The sequence below is a fragment of the Pteropus medius genome, unplaced genomic scaffold, assembly GCF_902729225.1.
Source record: "Pteropus medius unplaced genomic scaffold, Ma_sr-lr_union100, whole genome shotgun sequence".
Classification (NCBI taxonomy): Eukaryota; Metazoa; Chordata; class Mammalia; order Chiroptera; family Pteropodidae; genus Pteropus; species Pteropus medius.
The window spans coordinates 10,207,808-10,224,540 of record NW_024355990.1 but is presented as its reverse complement, the minus strand read 5'-3'; the positions used below and the strand labels follow the sequence as shown (position 1 = coordinate 10,224,540).

At 41.9% G+C, this 16,733-nt stretch overlaps 1 protein-coding gene across 13 annotated transcripts in view; it reads left to right on the top strand.

Annotated features, from left to right (window-relative positions):
• CEP112 (centrosomal protein 112) overlaps positions 1 to 16,733 on the top strand; it is a 327,899-nt gene that overhangs the window by 274,072 nt on the left and 37,094 nt on the right. For all 13 annotated transcript variants that reach the window (XM_039859703.1, XM_039859699.1, XM_039859702.1 and 10 more), the window contains one exon: positions 12,842 to 12,931. In XM_039859703.1, coding sequence (XP_039715637.1) covers positions 12,842 to 12,931 — 90 coding nt within the window. The remainder of the gene's footprint in view (positions 1 to 12,841; positions 12,932 to 16,733) is intronic.

Here is a 16,733-nt window from a genome sequence, read left to right as displayed (position 1 = left end):
CCGCTCAGACCTCGCGATCTCTGCTAAGCACACCCCCGTTTTCCTCGTATTTACCTTTGCAAATGCTATTTCTTTGGCAGGCATTTCTTCTCCCTCCTCCACCTTCTGCGTGTTATTCAGGGTTTTTCCCAAATGCCACTTCCTACCCGACGACTTTCCTGAGCTCCTTGTGCTCCCCGCCCCCCATATTGTTTTATTGTATGTGGGCTTTTTTTTCAATTTATTATGTAAACTTTTAAACATACCCAAAAGTAGAGAGTATGGTACTATGAACTCCCATGTACCCATCACCCAGCTTCAGCAATTATCCAGATTCTCACTACATTTGCATTATCTTTCCTCCTTTTTTTCCTATGCTAAACTGTTTTAAATCAAATTCCAGACAGCATGTCATTTTACCCATGTATTTTAGCATGCCTCCCAGAAAACATGGCTATTATCTCATAGCCATGGTGCCAATGTCATACCTGAGAATATTCACGATTATCTTTTAGCATCATCTAATATTTGCTCCATAAATATATTCCCAGTTGACTTTAAAATGCCATGTTATGGTTCATTTGCCTGAATCAGGATCCAGACAAGATCTAAGCATTACATTTGGTTGCCATATATATATTATTATGTCTTTTTCCATCTAAATCTGACCCTTCCTTACTTTTTATTCTGCTGTTGACTAGCAGCAACCCAGTGACTTGTCCTGCAGCATCTCCCACGTTCAGCATTTATCTGCTTTCTTCTTTGTGGTGCCATTGAACTCCTTCCTCTGTCCTTCCCTTTTCCTTTTGTTCTCTCAATTGGACGCTTGAGACACTCACTGTGTTCCCTTGCTTTTTGTCCTTATCGCATACTTGCTGTGATAGTGTAAGCTCTTTAAAAGTCAGACCATGTCATACTGAACGTTTTGCTTTCTATACGATGTCTGTCACATTGTATGTACTTAAAAATATCCAGTTGAATTATCTATAAAGGGTTGTGATTCCTCTTGCGAAAATGTGAACCGGAGGTCTTCTCGATGTGAAGAAATTTATTTTACGAATTAAGTTGCCAGAGAAGTCTCAATAATAGGTCACCGTTTCCTAGTTAGCACTGAAGGAATGACAGCTGACCTTAAAGTGACATGTTCTTACATCTGAAGATTCTCACAGTTCGGAGCATTATAAAGCACATAAATGAAATTTCCAGGTCCTCTACATTGTCTCTAGGTCCACATAGGAGTGATTTCAGAAGTCAACTGTGTCGTGTATTCAGCGTAGAACTAGGTCACTAATCACTGTTTTGATCAGGAGAGTCTAATTTTGCTTAGTAGTCCAGAATTCAAACCAAAGGTCTGACTGCAAACACACTATCACGAGTCCTCTGTATTGTTGATAACTAACTGCAATCCAAGCTTTAATAACTAAAAGGGAGTGGAGGAAACTTCAAAAGGTCGCGTGATAAATGTTTTTGACAATGTGTCAGCTGAACATTAAACAGGATCTTTGTAAATCCTCTCATTCTAAGTGGTTTAAACGGAAAGTTTTAAACTTCTTCCTTTATACTTATTGGCTCTGGATATCACAGTATCTTAAGGTTCAAAAAAGAAAGAAAGAAAAACACTATCTGGCATATATATCTGGCATATATAATTTCTACCCCCTGTGTGAATGTGGAGGTGCCGGAAACAGGCTCACCTGAGGCCATCCACCTCCATCTCAGACATTTTCTCTTTCATCGTCTAGGAATGTGCCAACATTAGAGGAGGATGACTTCCTTTATAACCTGATATGACCATGACACACAATTACGGAAATATAGATGAATACACACAGTAGCAGTAATGCTCCCCGACTGCCAGTTTCCAGGTCATCTCATGATGAGAATACTGGTGGTCCTTACATGGATAAAATGAGGTCTAGAGCTGGGTGTGTGTGTGTGCGTGTGTGTGTGCGTGTGTGTGTGTGTATGTGTTTGTATGTGTGTTCATGCGTGTATGTGTTCGTGTGTGTTTCACAGGAAAAAAATGTGTAAAACAATGGAGGTTTCTTAACCGTATTAGTTTCCTAGGGCCGCCATAATGAAGGACCAGAAACTGGGTGGCTTAAACAACAGAAAGTTATTGTCTCACAGTTCTGAGATCAGCGTGCCAGCAGGGCTGTGCGTCCTCTGAAGACTCTAGAGGAAGCTTGTCCCTTGCCTCTTAGCTTCTGTGTCTCCCCGCAATCTTTGGTGCTCCTTGGCCTGTCGGTGTATCACGCTTCAGTCTCTGCCCCCATCACGGCGTCACGTGGCCAACCTCTTCCTGTGTGTCTCTTCTCATGATAGTCTCTTCTGTCATATGGGATTAAAGGTCCACTCTGCTCTAGAATGACCTCATCTACCCCTCATCTTCCAAGCCAGGCTCACGTCCCACGTGGTATTCAGTGGCCTCCGACTGGTCTCCCTCCTGTGACAGAATGAATTTCTAAGGCAGGTTCTCCTGCACAAATTACGTTACACAGGTTAGAAAATCGTGATTTTTAAAATTGTTTTATTTTTTAGAATTTCCAAACCATCTCTCACTTACTTAAAATTTTATGTGTTGCGCCTCATTCTATATTCCCAAGCTTTGGCAAAATGCTTGTGCCTGGCCTTCTCACAAACCGCCATGAGGCACACGGGCACCTGTTCCTGGGCCGGGTTCCTAGCACGCAGTGAGGAAGTGCGAACAAAGCCTTCGCTCATTCTGTCCCGTAGATTCGCCCACGTGTCTTGCCGAGACTCTTCAGTAGCCTTCAGTGGGCCTTACCGGCACCGCTGTCTCCAGTGCTGCCCGAATGTTCTTCCTGTTTATCAGTCTGGTCATCTTAGGCCCTTCATGGTCCCCCACTGCTCCAGGATAAAATCTCTAGTTTCCAAGCCGCCTTTCCCGATCAGTGCCCATCGTCCACTGGCTATGCGGCCAACGACCCTTACTGGTCCATGGCATGCCAGTCCCTCTGGATGGAATCTGCAGGGACCCCCTCTTCGCTTCTCCTGGCAGACATTCTCCAGTCACACACTCCCCCCTCGATCCAGTCTTCTCCCTGCAGCCTGTCCCCGGCACGTGTCTCTTTCCTCCTGTGTTCACGCTCGATGCTCTCGATGCTTGTCAAGGCTTTTCTCCACTGTTTAAATGGCGTTATAATTATTCCTTTATAAGTGTGTCGGACACATTCGATTTGATGCTTTTCGAGGGTAGTGTTTGCACAATGCCTGGCACATGGTGTGTGCTCAGATTACAGAAATACTTTTATTAATTTTTTTTAAATTGATTAAGTAATTATCCAAAGGAGATAGTATTTAGAAAGAATTGTGGAGAGATAAGAACCTGGGTTAGGAAATGTCCACAATTAAAAGAGAAGAAGCCAGTGGAAGAGAGAGGACAACCAGGTTTTTGTGGCAGCAAAGGAAAATGTTTCTAGAAAGAGAGGGTTCGAACAGAGAGGTCAGGGGCACGGAGATGTGGAAACAGCCACTGGATTGTCAAGAAAAGGATCTTTGCTAACCTCGCAGAGAGCACGTTTAAAAAGGTGTTGGAGACCAAAATCGGGTTACAGATGAGGGAGGGGTTAGGATCGGGCAGAAATATGGGTGATGTAGTAGAAGGCTTGGGAAGGGCGGCCATCACGAAACGAAGGAATGTCAGGGTTAAAGGGCCCCCAAGGGCGGCTCCCATCAGCATACATTCTCCCACACGACGTGCGACAAGCAACGAGGCCGGGGCGGTTTCTGGAGGGGCAGCCGGTCAGATGTTGGCAGGGCCCAGCGGGGAGGGAGAAAGGGGTCAACAGGTGCAGCCGACCACTTAGAATTTGAAGAGATGGAAATGAGGGCACTGACAGAGGCATTACTTTGAGAAAACAAGGAGGGACACCCCTTCTGACATTTGTGGGAGCAGACTGGGTGAAACAGCTATTTTTATCTAGGGACAGAGCATGAGGGAATATAGTTACGTAGTTTGAGGTTGAGGGGGCGGTATCTGGAGAAATTTTAGTGGGAATATTCCAACTGTTTTAAATAAAAGGCAGCTTGATCTTTATAGAACTGGTTGATGTTACCAGTAACTATCGTCATAGTGTCAACACTTTACTAAGCATTTCAGAGATCACTTCAAAAATACAGAAGGGTGGGGCTCATAGTCTAAAATGAAAAAAAGGTCGGATAAATTCATAATACAAAGAGGTATGTAAATATGGTGTCATATGAACATGACTTGCTGAGAAATGTGAGTTTTCTGCAATCTAGATTTGAAATGTTTCAGATGAAATATTTCAAATGAAATGAATCTTGACTTCAGTTTTAATAAAGAAGAAATTCACAGTTTGTTGGAGAGAAATTAGAATGATGCTACAGGCTCAAGGCATCACATGTGTGAACGATGAGCCCTGCAGGATGATTGAAATTTAAACGCGTGACCTAGGGGTGTTCTCCCCCACCCCCGCACCCCCCATTGCTCCCTGGCCTCGCAGCAGAAGAGAGATGGCCTGTGAGGCTTGAACAGTTTATACTGTTATGCAGAGACCCAGCTTAGTTATAAGCGGTTATCACACTGGCTGAACAAGGTCATTCCTCTGTGGTCCTGAGAAATCCTAGCCGTGGTTCTTGAACTTGGTCCTGGATGTCTACCACCCGAGATAAGAACTTGTTCACAAGTGAAGCTGTCTGGATGGCAGAGGGGGGAAATGTGCTTTGAATTACCCGAGTAGAACTGTGACGGCTACTCTCAGAGCAGAGGTGGGTCATGACAGGATGGCCCTCCGTGTGACGAGGGAGACGTGAATGAGCTGCGCTCGGAGGTTCCAGCTTCCTTAGATCATCAAAGTGTTGGAATAACATGATTGCTTTTCCTGGAACCTCTGCTAAGACCAAGAAACAGTAACTTTTTTAAAAGTGCATTTGTAGGACTTTTTCAGGAAGTTATTTAGGAATTTTAAAGGACTGAAAATAGGTGAGAGAGAGAAGAAAAGAGAGAAAAAGTGAAAACTTTCTTATTCTTTGGCAAACACACGAGTTGTTTTTAATATCGGCCACCGTATTTTTGTCTTTTATGTTGAGTCAGTAGCCTCATAAGCACTATAGCAATAGCTCATATCAAACTGCAGTTTCTCATACATGTGGTTTTGTTGCAACAAGTCAAAAATTTCCACCTGAAAGGAATCTTGCTTTATGTGAAGAGTAACATATGTATTGGGTTAAAACCCCCAACGAGCTCCTTTTCTTCATACCAATATCACAAGAGACTGAATTATGAGGGTTAACAAAAAGTGCTTGCTTGGTCTGTGAAAAAAATATTAAAAACTTGAGTGTGAGCCATTAAAAAAAATGATACTATTGTGTTTTGAATACATTAGTGGCCTCCGCAGCAAATGTGGTTCTGGTTTAGCTTTAGATCTGTAGTACGAACCCCTTCTCTGTCACTGTAGAATCACTAATAAAATTCTCTTGTGGTTGATTACTCATCCTGGAAAAGTCTGAATGAAGAAATCACTTTAAAAGAAATTTTGACCGGCATTTCAGTTGAAGAAGACTTGTTACCTTTGTTAGTAGATTTAGCCTATTTGAAAAAAAAATAAAACAGGAGTTATAGTGGCCTCTGTGAATAGCCAGTGAGACCACCCAGTGAAAATGCCACTCCTCTCTGCCATCATGTCATCTCCCTTAGCCCCAGGGTTAGATCTCCGCATCTGGGGGTCAGGGTTTGGTCTTCTTGCTGTATCCTAGTTGTTTAAGATGTGATTTAAAAAAAAAATAATTCTACAGAAGTGACATAAAAATAGTGAGATTTTATTGCTTTTAGCTAATTTCCCCTTAACTTTCACTTAGCAGTAGTAGGAAAAAAAAATATTTGCTGTTTGTTTCAATTTACATGTCAAAGAAAACCTACTCATCAGAAAATATTGTCAGCACCATTTGTAAACGGAATTGAAGTAATGCTACTTAAACAAATGCGGGCCTTATTTAAAAAGCAATTAAGGTTTAGATGAGCGTCATCTTATTGCCCGTTTATAATTAGTGTCTCTTCGCTGTAGTCACAGATCAGGTGTCACTGCTGTTTGAGGGGTAAACCAATCAGTGGGAGATGGTTTATATTAAGATTTTACAATCTTAACATATTTTATGACACAAACTTTTAAATCATGTTACATGTTTTAAATGGAAAGCAGGCCATTACCATTAAAAAATGAACCTGGAATTTCACTACACGTAAATTATATCTCAATAAAAATATAAATAAGCCTTCCCTTTCCAGTTATCTTCTCCTTAGGTGAAAACATAAACATTTCACTCTCTACTTCCTTCACCTTGTGTCCAAAATATACATGGCACATCCTTCTGCATCCCACCTACAGATGAATGAATCATCTGTTTTCTCTGAAGTAAGACAGTAAATTCAAACCTCATGAAAGGAAAGATATGGTGACTTCATGTTTTTGAAGTCAGAAAAGCTTAAATATTTTTTTAATTATGGAAACGTGCAGACACACACAACAGGAGGGAGAATAGTGTACGGAACCCCCATCTACCCATCACCCAGCTTCACCAACGTTCATCAGTTTGCCAGGCTGACTTCTTGTTGGCAGCAGCCTTAGTACAAGGGCTCTGCTTTGTTTCCTTGTTAAACTCAGCTGTGCAGAGCTTGCTGCTCACAAGGCCCCTTCTGCATTTCATCCTGCAGAGGCTCATCTGCTTCCTTGTCTCATGACCACAAGATGACTTTGAGGATCCCAGTTTTATAATTATATAGGGAAAAATGTAATCCACAGCCCTTTGCTTACATCTGCTTTGATCTAGTCCCTTTAAATAAAAGGACACCATAATATTCAAGGTTCCCACTTCCCAGAGAACATGTGGGACGTGTTCCATGTGACCGAACCGAGGAAAAGATCCATTTGTCCTTCGCCCCTCAATGTATTGTATGGCAGGCCCAGAAAAATTTGCCCATAGGCATCAAAAAATGATGATGTGTGAAAAGGCCAGACACAGCATTTTGCCAAGACTAAACTAGGCACCACAGAATGAGGCAGACTGTAAGTGTAAAACACGCTAAATTTCACGTCATCGAGAATCAGTCTGAAAACTCTTAAACAGTGGGAGGGCACAGTTCTAGAGTCTGTGGAGCGTAAAATGTGTAAGATAACGCACCTGAGTCCACTCTGCCGGCATGTTTCCAGAACGAATGAATCGGGAGAAGAGTGACTTTCGTACTGTTGCAAGTGGATTTTTCCAAATTTCTCACAAGCGAGATTTTGGTAAAGATGAGAGCGTAGAGAGTTTGAGATTGTACGTCTGGTAAGAACCTGGAGTGCAGGTATTCTGGGTGATGAGCTGAAGACAAGCTTGTGCTAAGACAACCCCCTGGGGAAGGGGGGGGAAGTCACAGCTCCCACGTGCCACAGTGGGTGCACCTGCCCCACCCCCATACTTCGAGCTGGCTGAGACGCTGGCCAAAGGCAAGGGCAGAAGTTTCTAGAAAGACTTCTGGTCATACCAAAACTCTAAGTCCAAAAGCCTCTCTGTTATATGCCTTGTGCATTGGGAACATTATATCTTTTTCTCATTATGGCCCAGTATTTCCCCCTTCCAATGATGTTTTCCCTTATTAAATAAGTTTTTAACCGCTTTATAATTGAAATGAACTTTCGTTTCATTTATTCATTATTAAAAGGCATGTATCTACCGTCATTTCATGTTTGTTTAATTGATTCAGAACTGTGAGAGAAACTGGTTTGTAATAAGACTACACATAACTCCTTAGTGCATGGCTTTATAGGCTGAGTGGCTTATTTGAATCGTGTTTATAAATTTTATGAGAATAGCATTGACTGTAATACACATTTTTTCCCCCAAAATCAACAGAAAAGCTCTAGTACAGGTGCTATTCCATGGCTGTGTTAACTACCAGGCCTTCTCCTCACCCTGAAAAGTCTATTAACATGTAAAATCTTTTATACTTTAATTCACTCTAAGTATTTTCGTATTTTAAACAAACCATATCAAATTATCCTTTAACCTGCTTCCTTGTGGTAGACCCTCATTGTTCTCGTAAAGCTTATCATGTTATGTACATTTTTCTTCTGGAAAGTGTCAGTGTTCGTTCCCCGCGAACACAGCTCTCTGGCAGTTGGTACAGCGTCGTGTCCTACAGCAGGCTGGCTTGCATGGCATTTAAAGACGGGTTTAACTGGAAGAAAAGAACTGCCTTTTCGATAACGATGCAGGTTAACTCAGCAGAGCTGAGGGATGAGGAATGATGTTGCGGAATAAACCGTTTAACTGTTCCAGTTGGGTTTGGGGGGTTTTATTTGGGGGGAGGGGTTGACCCAATGTTGAATATTTTGTTCTTTAATTATCTTGGGCTTTTCTCAGCAGTAAACTGAAAATTGTGATTTGCGTGTGTGTGTGTGTGAAATAGGAAAGTTTTTGAATAAAGAAGCCACAATGTAAAAGAAAGTTCCTTCTTGTATTTTTGAGTAATTGTGGTCATTTTCATGTAGTCCTCCTGTCGAATTCTGAGGCTGGAGCTCTAATGGCCTAATAATTTTTTGAGAATATGAGACCAGGCACAGCTGCCAATATAAACTGCCAGTTTCTTTTCATCTAGTACATTTTAACTTTTTTGAAAGTGGAATATTATTTGGTTTCTCTTCAATTTTTAAGCTGATTTTTTTTAATAGATAATAAAAGTAATTTCTAGACAAACTGCTTTCTCTGATTAACTTTAGAAAGAGCACGTTTTACATCTTTAGGTAAACTATGAGCAAATTTGAAAAGTGGTACCTTTTTGAAAAGCAAATGTAATTTCTCTTCTAACTTGATAATACTGATAAAAAATGGTAGGCTTAATAGTTTCCTTACATGAGAAATACAGAGAAAGGATCAGATCTAATTCTATTCCCAGTCCTCTTAGGAACTCTGGTAGCTGGGTTCTTGTAACACCACCTTCTCCCCCTCCCCCTGCTCCTCAGTGCGGGTATCACCCACAGGGCAGATTTGAGCCTCTTCTGTCTGCATTTACCTCCCCAAGGAAGTGTACCCGTCTGCATCTCTGTCAGAGACCCCGCTCCACTGTTCAGACCCAGCTTCCCGGAGCGATCGGCCCTCTTGGAAATCCCACCAGCGCCTTAAACTCAACTTGTCAAAACTAAACTGTCCCCACCAACCGTCCCCACCTCTCTGACTTACTCCTTGTCATTCCATCGGTTCATGGTGTCACGGCGGTCCGGCCATTCAGCGTCAAAGCCTCATGGTACCCTTCAGTCCCTCTTCTCCCCGATGCCCCGTTACTGATGCTGCCACATCCATCCCCTTCTCCATTCCCACTGCCCTCTTTGGATGACCTTCAACTTCTGCAGCAGCCTCCGTACTCAACCCCTGACTTCACTCTGCAGAATTATTTCCTCAAAAGTCAAGGGGTAAAAACAATCGGGTGTAAACAGGGCCAAATGCTGCCATGCAATGAGGGAAAAAATTGGCTCTGGCTTTGCCATTTGGGAAGTAACGAGTGAGTGTGGTGAAAACTGACTCAGGAGAGTAGTGGGGGCAGGAGGCAGGTCCGATGGGTGCCGAGAGGATCTGAGGGGGTTGGGACGCCGAGCATGGGCCACTCCCAAGGGACTGCTGTTGGAGGGCAGGAGGGAGACAAGGCAGGAGATGGGGGACAGTTTTTTGTTTAAGACAAAGAAAATACATGTCTCCTTTATGTTTTTTCTGTGAAATAAAAATAAAAGCTAAAAAAATAAATCAAGGAAGTGTTTGTTTTTATTGTAGCAGAAACCAGACAATACATTATTACAAATAATAATATATTTGTGTGTGTGTGTGTGTGTGTGTGTGTGTGTGTGTGTGTGTGTGTAGATGTAGATATTTGGAAGCTATATTTGTATTTTCTATATTTTGAGAAACATAATAACCTTTCATTTATTGTCCCATAGTATAGTTCAGATACTTAGTAAATTCTTTCACGAACATGAATTCAGTGTCAAGTGTGTGCCGGGCTTGGAGGCGGCTTGGCGCCAGACCCGCAGACACGAAGAAGAGAGAGCCCTGAGCCTCACGGACAGGAATTCTCCTCATCATTAGGTGGATACAGCCCAGAGGAGCCCATACTTAGCTCTCGGGGATAGGTCAGGGCGATCACACCACCGAGCGGAGCAGGTGCGGCAGCCTCCAGGCAGAGAAAAGAGAAAATAAGGACAGAGGGGGAACGAGGCAGCGTGGTGGAGCAGAAACGAACTGAATTTGAAGTTAGCGTGTTAAAATTCTGGTCCAATGCCTCAGTCCTGGCCACGTAGACCTGAGCAAGCTGTTTAACCTCCGCGAGCCTCAATTACGTCCTCTCTAATGCAGATGAAATAATACTGGCTGCACGGGATTGCGGTGAGGGTTACAAATCAGTCCACCCCGTGAATGATCTGCTCCTGTTGTTGTTGATAATAGCAACGACATCAGCATGACACGGAGGCTTCCTCGGTCTCAGCATGGCCAGAGCCAGAAGGCCGACCTCCCTAAATACCAGCTGTGCTCAGGGGTTTGTACAGCTGTATTTCAGGGATGCTGGAGTGTGGTTTAACCATTGCAGTTGGAGAATGACATAATTAGATTTAGGTTTAAGAAGACCACTCTGACAGCGGCATGAGGATGGGTTGGAGACCAGGAAAGAGTGCGAGCAGAAAAACATGTAGAAATATTGTTTCCGATACAGTAATCATTACTCTCCCCGATTACGCCATAAGAGAAAATGAGAAGATCCTGTTTATTGCTGGCTATCAAAAGGGGGGAAATGCTGCTGAAACTACAAGCAGAGGAGCATTGCAAACCACAATAGCAGAATTATAAACGAGAAGGGAGAGTTTCAAGTTCATTGTCAGGCTTGGTTAAATTGTGAATTTTATAATCATGCATAATATCAAAGAGCACCTACAGCTTTTAGACATGTTCTGAAACTATGTTAGTTTTTAAATTAGAGCCTCTTATCCTAGGGTCCGTCCAGGAATGGGCTTCAGACAATGTATGGACTCCCCGAAATCAGAGGCAAAATTATAAGCATTATTTTCCATGTGGGAGTGACCACATGGTACTCAATGCTCAGATGGCCCTAGAACCCAATAAAAAGAACTACACTATATGTAGAAAAGGTTAAAAGAATTTGTAATGGACACTAATTTAGACATTTTGTCTGAATTGCAGACTTTTAGAATAGCTGCTACCCACCATCCCACTCGGATGTATCATGGGCATCCCGAACCTAGAACCTAACATACCCCCGGCAAAGCTCCAGAACTTACCCCCTCTACCCTGCCCCACCCTTAACCTTCCTCGAGGGCACGCTTCTCCCTGCTCAAGCCAAAATCCTTGGGGTCTTTTTTCTTTTTTTCTGGTTTTCCATGCTCTGTGTATCCACACCTCAGGGCTGTCATCTATCTTCAGATATATGGGGAATCTGACACATCCTTCCCCCCCGCCCCAGTTGCTACCAGCGTGGTCCAATTCTCTAGCACTCTTTCCCAGTATATTTCAGTGGCCTCGATTCTGCGTCCCTCCTTCTGCCCTTATGCCTCTTGTGTCTCTTCACAGCAACCCTGCCTTCCCACCTACCTCTGAACACAATCTAAAGTCCTCAACCACCCTCCGAGGCTTCCTGTGACTCTCTGTGACTTTCCCGTTATGTCCCTGACATGGTCAGTCCTCTGTGCTCACCCTGCACAACGGCCTTTGTGGTTTCCTCCAGCATGCCAGCCACCTCAGGGTCTTTGCGCGTAGTATCCCCTGCTTGGGAGGTTCTTCCTGTAGACATCTGAGTGACATGCTATCTTCTCCCTAGGTCTTGCTCTGTTAGGCCTTCTTGGGCCATTTGTTTAAAATTACAACACCTCTCCCTCCGCCCCACTCCAAAATATCCTCCTTTCTTGCTTTAATTTTCTTCTGCACTTACCGCTGACATATATTGTATTTATTATTTGCCTATTGTCTGACCCCCAGTATAACGCAAGCTTCATGAGAGCAGGGAATGTTTTTGTCTGTTTTCTTTCACTGCTCTTTCTAACCGTAATAGGTTCGTGACATACAGCAGAAACTCGATAGTCTTGTTCGAATGAATTTTATTTCGAGAATTTATTTGGCATCTTTGCAGTTACCATCCATGTGTTCTGCTCACTCTAACTTTCTATGTATTATATCGGTAGTTCAATCAGATTGTTTGAATGGATCCTGTTTCTTTTCTAGTTCGCCTTTACTTAAAATAGTAATTCATACAATAATAATTACTGACCTTCGTGGTTTCTAAGTGCCTCATATTCACCTGAACTCTGTTTCCAACAGCTACTTGGCATCTGAGAGTTCATCTCTGTCCACTTCTTACAGGTTCCTCAAATTCTACACCACCCTCAATGACGTAGGAAAGAAATTCCTTTAAGGTTACTATAAGAGACTCAATTTACCATAGTATAATTTTGAAAAATGCCATGTTGGTCCCATATTACAATTCCTAGCTGTCACAACACTTTTCAGAGTGTAAGTGTACCTTGCAGGTGTGCCCATAGAGTTATTTTAATTAGAAACAGCTTTACGCTTTATTGCATGGTTGTGGTTCTATGCTGGGAATATAAGAGACATTTTTATAAAATAAATTGACACCTGCTAATGTGTCTGCTTTATAAGTTTGGAATTTTTTATGCTGGTTATTTCTGAAGTAGAAAACATCTGTGCCTGACATTTAAAATCTGGTTTTGTTTGCCTGAGCTCTTTGGAACAGTAATAGGCTCGAGATCTGAGGTCTTTTTAATGCCTGCTTTTCAAGGGTGCTAATTTTTAATGTTTATGTGTTTATCTTACGCTGTTTCAGGTTTTACAAGATGAACTGGAAAGCCGTTCTAATCAAGTGCGATGTGCAGAGAAAAAACTACAGCACAAAGAATTGGAGTCACAGGAACAGGTACTCTGCCCTCTCTCTCTTGGCTGGGTTGTTTGTTTACTTTCTCCAAGTCAAGGAGCTTATGTATTTCCTGTTTCCATTGGGATGCTTTGGCTGCAAGTAACAGCCTACTCTACTCCTAGCTGGCATACACAACAAAGAGGTTTATTACCTCACAAAACCAGAAGTCTGTAGGTAGGGCAGGCTCTGGGCAGAGAGCCTCAAGGCCCTGGCCTTGCTTCTCTGACATTTTTGTGGCTCTTCCTCTGTGTCGACTTCATCCTCAAAGCAATTCCAAGATGGCTACAGCCGTTCCATGAAGACCTAGCAATATCCAGAGGCAGAAAGGCACTGTCTGCTTCTGGAATCCCCTTCTAAAGAGTAAGGAGACCTTTCCCAACCACCTCCCACCTCCCCCCTCCCCCTACACACACCCATACACACCTCCCTTCAGACCCCATTGGTCAGATCAGGTCACGTCCTCAGCCTGGCATGTCCAATCGCTAGCAAGAGGACTGAGGGTACCGGAACCAGCCTAGACCAGTCAGAGTCTACCTGCTGGTGATGGAATTAGTTGGGGAAGAATAACCTGCACAAGAAAGAGGGGAAATGGATGTTGGGTATACAGCCAACAGTGCCTGCCGTGTCATCGTATTAAAATAAATGGACATTATTGTACTTAGAGACATAAGTGATGTTTTTATTGAACTTTATTTTTCCCCTCTTTCTTCCTGTCATACTAATAAAATTTAATATAAGCAGAATAATCTGGCTGTGACAATAGCTAATGATCTGTTTCATTTCCAAATGATAAGATTATTTTCATTCAACTGTGCTGGTTATAGTGAATCATTCTTTGTGGCAATCTTGACAATTTAAACTAAAAAGTCAGAGTATCAATAAAGATAATGAGTCTCAATGAAACCTTTTCTAAATCCATCATCCTCAGCTATTGGGTATAGTATTGCTAATTAATCTTTATGCACAGAACCTGCCATAGGATCGACAGGATGTTTATACTTTGGTTGTGTCATAGTACATTCATTACAGCAATGTTAGGTTAGGTCATTTTGACCTTGTGGGAAGAGTCAACGCTGAAATTAGGCTAACAGGGAGCTTTTTTCATCTCTGGAGATGTTTACAAACAGGATCTCGAGGTAGGGGATTGCACGAAATGGCATATATGTCATGTAGATATGTGTACATCATATATGTATGTGATATGCATAAATACGTATATATGTATATGCATATGTATATTGTATGGGGTCTGAGTCATACAGTCAATAACAGGATCACATAATAGGATAATACTAAGATGAAAAAATTAACTACATTTAATCAAAGGCTTACAAGATGACAGATACTGTATCAGAAACATTACACATATTAGTTTATTTATCCTGGTAATAACGTAAACGGCCAGCATTATCCTCCCCTTTTCACAGATGACACACTAAGACCCAGAGAGATTGAGTGACTCAGTAGATGGTACAGGTGGATTCACACCAAACCTGTGCTCCTTTTACGACAGTTTTAAGTTACAACATTGCTAGTTCATTGAAGAAAAAAAAAAGAAAAGCCGCATAGCAATGACAGGGAAAGTAAGTTTATTAAGTATGGCAGGAAAACAAACACACGTTCCAGACTCCTGATACAGTAGCGTTAACACTCCACGGGCAGAGAACAGCCGAGAGCAAAGGAAGCTAAAGCAGAGCGGACACAGCCACAGGTGAGAGTGCCTCCTCGGACGGCAGCGTGGCGTGCAGGTAGAACTGGCACAGGTTTAGGTGTCACCAAAGGTCAGCTGAGCTCCACCTTCTGTCTAGGACGCTTGCCACTAAAAGACAAGCTTCTGAAAAGCAGGAAACGATGCTCGCAGGAGAACTGGGGCTTCTCCAGTTTGTGATAAAACATACCTTAAGGTAAAACTTTATTGGCATCACTCTAATTCATGGCAAAGCTTCACACAGAAAATGCCATACTATATCGAGAGTGGAGAAATTAAGAAATCCCAAATGAACAATAGGGAAGGATTCAGGAGCCACTTTTGGTCTTTTTTTTGTTGTTGACTTCTTTTTGATCATCAAAGTTGCTTTCATCTTGATGGTGACAATAGCTTTTTAGAGTATTTCTTACACTAATTCCTGATATCGTCTATGAGGCTACAAGTTTACCAAAGAATGTCAGAATACCCACGGGTAAAGCTGAATAGTTCATAATTTTGCAACTGTGAAATGTTGGATTCTTTCCAAAAAAAAAAAAACAAACATCGTTTCAACAAAACTGAAGAGCAGATAATGAGCACTTAATAAATACTATTCATCTATATTTAATATTTATTTTGCATGAATGTGACCTACACCCCCCTTTCAATTTGTGGCACTAATAGAAGTAGTCAAAATAATTAAAGATATTGTCATGTACGGTTTTGGGGGTCCGCTTGTGTCTGAGCTTACTTCAGATATTTAAAATCTTGAAATTGTTATATATGATTTTCTTCTTTGCATCTTTCAAAGCAACTACAGTAACAGTAGCTACCCTGACATCAGCCAATCAAACAGCAAATTTGTGTAAAACAGCTTCTTGAAACTTTCTTCTCTTTCTTTTCAACCCAATATTATTATCTTGCTACTAGTTGCGTAAAGAATCAAAATTGAAATTGGCAGAATTACAAAGGACAATTTCCTGGACTTCTTTTTTTTAACTTGCTTGCTTTAAAAAAAAAAAAAAAAAAAGTTTCTGTTTTTCATTTAAGAAAAATTCCTGTGTTTTGATGCTATAAAAACAAAAAATGAATGAGGCATTTTAAAAGTTGTGTTTTTAATTAAAAACGAAAAGCTGCTTCTCATCAGGTCTCGATGGGTGGTATCCTTGCTGCCCACCACTGGCCTCCGTGCCCTCAGCTCCGTCCCCTACCTCTTCAGCCGTGGCCAGGCAGTCAGCACAGTGCCCAGCGAAGGCTTTTTCGTCGTGGTTACAGAGTTAATTTGCTCCTTATGCAGATTCAAGATAACCCAAATAAAATTAGAAAATACTAATTTTCTGTAAGTCAGGCTTACAGAAACATGATCTTTCCTGTAATCCACAAATAGTAAAGTAATTAAAAATCATTATTATTTTTATCCTCACCAGGAGTTAATAATTTCTAATTCCAGATAAGATCTGAGCAAGAATCCCATAACTGCAGCAGAGGAGGAGAGATCAGAGCTCTGATCAGACTTCCTCATTGTGCAGGGAAACTGAGTCATCGGGAAGGGCTGCAGTGGGGCCGTAGCGACGGACTCAGGGGAGGACTGCTCCTACCTGCGCGGTTCGCAGGCCGCTCACTCCCAGGATATGGTTTTCCATTATCGCGAACACTATGTAAAATAGATCTATGTTGTGTGTCAGTCAGGTTCAGGGATGTGTAAAACTAACTGTCATTTTCAGGAGCAAATAATTCATCGTTCACAACGAGACTAAGTAATATGCTAGCCCTCGCCTAGATAATTCAGTCTGGTAAATTATAGAAAAGAGAGGGAAGAAAAGAAATAGTTTAAAAATTTACTTGGTATTCTTAACACCGCACAAAGCACATATTTGTCTCAAAGGTACTAAATGATGACAGATTTTAGCTTAATATAATGTAGATAATAGTGTACATGTAACAGAACCCCTGGTTGGAACTGGGTATCTTAAGTTTCGAAAGTATTAATAGCTTCGATTACATCGGTCACTCAGGTTCCCAGAAGATTATTTTAAATAAATTATTGAGATAAACAATACTTCAGAGATCTCCTGATAAATAAAATGCAATGTTGTGCATTTCTAAGCACAACAT